The sequence below is a fragment of the Octopus bimaculoides genome, chromosome 26 (assembly GCF_001194135.2).
Source record: "Octopus bimaculoides isolate UCB-OBI-ISO-001 chromosome 26, ASM119413v2, whole genome shotgun sequence".
Taxonomy (NCBI): Eukaryota; Metazoa; Mollusca; class Cephalopoda; order Octopoda; family Octopodidae; genus Octopus; species Octopus bimaculoides.
Window position 1 is genome coordinate 22382154 of NC_069006.1, and position 4834 is coordinate 22386987.

At 36.2% G+C, this 4834-nt stretch overlaps 1 protein-coding gene across 1 annotated transcript in view; it reads left to right on the plus strand.

Annotated features, from left to right (window-relative positions):
- Positions 1-1445: 1445 nt before the first annotated feature.
- The window catches only part of LOC106881583 (spore coat polysaccharide biosynthesis protein SpsK), an 8902-nt gene continuing 5513 nt past the window's right edge, over positions 1446-4834 (plus strand). The window contains exons 1-3 of the mRNA XM_014932039.2: positions 1446-1716; positions 2654-2759; positions 4049-4193. Coding sequence (XP_014787525.1) covers positions 2721-2759; positions 4049-4193 — 184 coding nt within the window. The 5' untranslated portion in view covers positions 1446-1716; positions 2654-2720. The remainder of the gene's footprint in view (positions 1717-2653; positions 2760-4048; positions 4194-4834) is intronic.

A 4834-nucleotide genomic window follows, 5' to 3' on the forward strand; every position in this document is an offset into this window, starting at 1 on the left:
TACACATTTTTTTTTCAAATTTCCGTGAAAAAAAAATTTTTTAATTATTTATTTTTAATCTGTATATAAGGAAAAATAACGAAAAATTATTTTGGATCACTTATGATTTATTATGAAGTTACTGAGAGATATGATGGTTACTGAAAATAATTAATGATAGAAAAGCGGAATAACATCATGAACGAAGTATTTCAGGTAAGAAATAAGTGACAGGTACCTTGGAGTACAATCAACGTATATTTTCGTTCAAATATATATTTACTAGACATCTCTGAATGAAAATATACAGGATAATATGTTAAGAGGTTAAAGGTCAATGATGAGATTGAGATTCTCTTTAAAGGTCAAAATATGTCACTGTAATGTGGTCAGTGGTTATACCTTAGAAGGTCTGGAACCAACAGACCTCGAAACTAGAAAGAGGTGAGTTTTTAAAGCTGATGGTAGGTTCAAATGGAGTTTAGAACTGACTGTCTCATGTGATTTATTTGGAGGCTGCGATTGGTTAGTTTGCATATTGAAATGCGATAGAGTAAGAGACAAATTGCGCCAATACCAACCAATCACAGTGGTGGACACATCGGGGTCGAAAGCAGTGCCCAAAGGTTAGCTGTTACCTGCTACGTTCATATGTATGTATATATAATAGAGGGATCTTTTTTAAAACGGGGGCCACATTTTTCATTAACGAAACACTTTGAAACTTGGAACACTGGTAGAATGTGTCATAAAAAACATCTTTTTCTCTTAGTCTTCTTAAAAAAAAAAAGAAATCCATAAATTATTCCATGTTAAAGTTGTCGTATTTCTGTAATTTCAACCAATCACTGACGTCCATTCAGCCGATATACATTAAGTGCCGACTACATAAACAAACGATTCTGAAACAATTAACCCTAACTCTAACCCTAACCCTAACCCTAGGGTTAGGGTTAGGATTAGGGTTAAAGCAAATTTAAAATGAAAAAAGCAAATAAAACGAAGAATCGTTTGTTTATGTAGTTGGCACTTAATGTATATTGGCTGAATGGACGTCAGTGATTGGTTGAAATTATCAAAATAACGCAATTTTTTACATGAAATAAATTCGAATACAAAAATATTTTTCTATTCTATAACACAAAATAGATAAGTATACGAAGTTTGAAAGTCTTTCCGTACCAAAAACACTACGTAAAACATTAATGAAAAATGTGGCCCCCGTTTTAAAAAAGATCCTAATAGAGAAAGGAAGTTCATTATGCTTCACTGCAAACTTATTGGCACTCAGTTGCTAAAAGAAAAGGACATCTTTCAATCTTTGTTTAACACTGTCACTATTTTTCCAAATCTTGCTGCATTTCATACAGGATTTTCGCTCTTCCAAAGTCAACTTGGTGCATAACTTGAACTATCCTTTTTCGATTGTACATTTTAGCCTGAAAAGTTTGACTTGTATGCTAGAAAATCACAGTAATCAATTACAAGCTTGATACGAAATGCTCCAGCATGGCCCGCAATCCAATGACTGAAATTAGTAATACAATGAAAGAGCGGTTAGAATGTGCAATGTTACATACTTAAATTGCTCCGTACAATAATTCTACCTTTGTTTCTAGTTGGACAACTATTCTTCAGGAAACTAACAGAATTAAGTGACAAGTATGTTGTTATTGGGACTTGCTACTCCAAAGATGAACCTCAACTTTATAAATTCGATTTGAAAACGGCAGCAAAGTAGGTTTCAGTTATTTTCTTTTAACTTTTATAAGGAATATTCTAAAAGAATATGTAACTGAACTTATATTGAGTGCTCTATTATTTTGAGCAAATATATATATAAATGTGTTTTTATATTATTAATAAATTCATAAAATTATCAATAATATTCATGCTTAATTACGCATAAATTTTTATATGCATTTATATTCACATGTATCTTTATCTACATTCATAGTTCTCAGCTGTTGTTTGTCTTTTTTCTTACTCGTTTCACTCAGACTGTGATCGTGTTGGGGGCACTCTTTTAAAGAATTTTCAGTCGAATGTATTGAACTCAGTTGTTTTTTTAAAGCCTGGTACTTACTTTATTAGAATCTGTTGCCAAACTGCTAAGTTATGGGATTGTCAAACAGCAGAGGGGGGTTGTACACAAACACAATGACACACATCCGCTGAAGACATGATAGATCGTTGACCTAACACCATTCAATTTTTTTTCTCCGTGTTTTTCTCCTTGTTTTCTCCGTATTCTTTCTGTTGAAGAGCGTAGCTCGAAACGTTAAAGACATTCTGTATTCCCGAGCATCAAACTAATACATCCTTTTGTTGTTTACACCACCTGTCCTCGTCTGTTGTTGTTTTTTTTCGTACATTCTCCCTCCTATATATATATATATATATATATATATATACGATGGACTTCTTTCAGTTTCCATCTACCAAATCCACTCACAAGGAGGGGAACTTTCTAAGTACAATCCCATGGTCATCCATGACCGAAGGGGTTCTTTACCCTATTTTGTGGTTATGAGATAACAGAGATGGTGGTATGTGTAAGCAGAGATGATGACAATGATGGTAGTGGTGGTGGTTGTGGTAACAATCCAACTACCTGTTGTATTGCTGGTAACAATACTCTAATTCACTAATCTCCAATGTGTCTTCATTACAGGGACCCAGCATATGTGGATCTGCTTTTGGATGCCTGCAAACCCCATGTGGTCATTGTATGTGGGGCCATGACCAATGTAAACTTGTGCGAATCGGAAACAGAGTTGGTTTGTTGCAGATTTTTTTCATTGTTGTTAAATTGCTGTTGTTATGGATTTGGGTTTTGTTGTTGTTGTTGCTGTTAAGATATTTTCTTATCCATGTTCCTTAACCCAACATCAGACCTTTGATTAAAGATGTTCTAGTGGCATAGAGAAGGGAGGCTGATATGCATGGGCAACTGCTGATCATCCATAAACAACCTTGCCCAGACTTGTACCTTGGAGGGGAACTTTCTAAATGGAATCCCATGGTCATTCATGACCAAAGGGGTTCTTTATCCTATTTGGTGGTTATGATGACAAAGATGGTGCTATGTGTCAGCAGAGATGCTGGCAGTGGTGGTGGTGTGACCATCCCATTTTCCATTTCAGACATGGTGTATCAAGGAATACATGACCTAATGTGTTCTTTTTTATTGTTTAGTTCCGATTCAGCTTTCATCCCTGATCTCGCAGAACTATGGCTGAAAAAGTTCCAAATATGACCATCCCATCTTTTTTATTGTTGTTGAAATATTTTTTGTCCTTGTTGCTTAACCCGCACATCAGACCTTTGATCAAAGATGTTCCAGCCATGACCATCCCATCTTTCATTTCAGACATAGTGCATCTAGGAATACATGGTCTAATGTGTTCTTCCTTGTCATTTAGTCCCGATTCAGCCATGACCCCTGAGCCAGACCTATGACTGAAAAAGTTCCAAATATGACCATTCCATCTTTTTTTTTTTTTTTTTTTCAGACATCAATGTTTTGAAACTGACCTATTTTCCATTACATTTCAGACAGATTTGGTGCTGAGTTTTGAAGCAGAAATATCGTTATAGCAAATATTCTGCTCAATACCACAGATTTGCTTGTTACTTGCTTGACCATAACCACTTGAGCATGTCCCTTAGTGGCTGACAATATGTGCATTTCTGATCATGAACAGGAGTAGTAGGGGAGGGGGAATCATCATAGCCATGTATTGAGAGGGATTCTTTGGGGTTTGAATAAATGTAATAAAAGCAAAGTTTGAAGGAAACATTAGCCGTTTTTCACACTTTCTAGGGGTTAACAAATAGGAAATAACAGTTGGTACCCAAGGACAAAAATCGTGTTACACAATATAATCAGCTGTTTAATTAGTCATTCAGTCAATAATCAACCAGCTAACTTGGTCAAAGTCCTTTATGATCCCTTCCATCAATCACTTTATAATCCTTTCCTGTAATCCCCTTTACCTTTCCCCATATTTTCCCTAATTCATGTTCATTCTTCTAATACCTTGCTCTTCATGTTTGTTCATTGCAGGCTTATCTTATTAACCGAGACAGTATTGAACAGTTAGGGAAACAAACCAAAAAGCATGGTGCCAAGTTGATCTTCTTCTCAACCAATTATATCTTCAGTGACCCTCTCAAACCAGATTTACCCCAAGACAGAATCGATATGTTAGGTTAGTATTTAGATCTATACCTTCTTAAGTAAAAGTAAAGTTCCTTTCCGAGTCATATAGACTCATAGGGCTGGTTTCTCGGTTTCCATGGCGTATATATGCCCCACCTGGATGGTCTGTCACAGGGTTATTCATTTTTGCCAACTGAGTGGACTGGAGCAACGTGAAATGAAGTGTTTTTACTGAAGAACACAACACGTCATCCACTCTGGAAATCGAAACCTCAAGCTTACAATCATGAGTCCAACACCTTAGCCACTAAGCCATGTGCCTGTACCCATACCTTCATAGATTGCATTAATTTCTTGGTAATATTGTCATTGTGGAGGCACATGGCTTAGTGGTTAAGGTGTTGGACTCCTGATCATAAGATTGTGGTTTCAATTCCTGGACCAAGCGATGCATTGTGTTCTTGAGTGAAACACTTCATTTAACATTGCACCCAGTCCAATCAGTTGGTAGAATTGACTAATACTCTGACAGACTTATATCCCATTCAGGAAGGAATATAAATGTCACAGAAAAAACAGGAAACCAGCCCTATGATTCATCATCATCATCATTGTTTAATGTCCATCTTCCATGCATGCATGGGTAGGATGATTGACAGGAGCTGGCCAGGTAGAAGACTACCCCAGGCT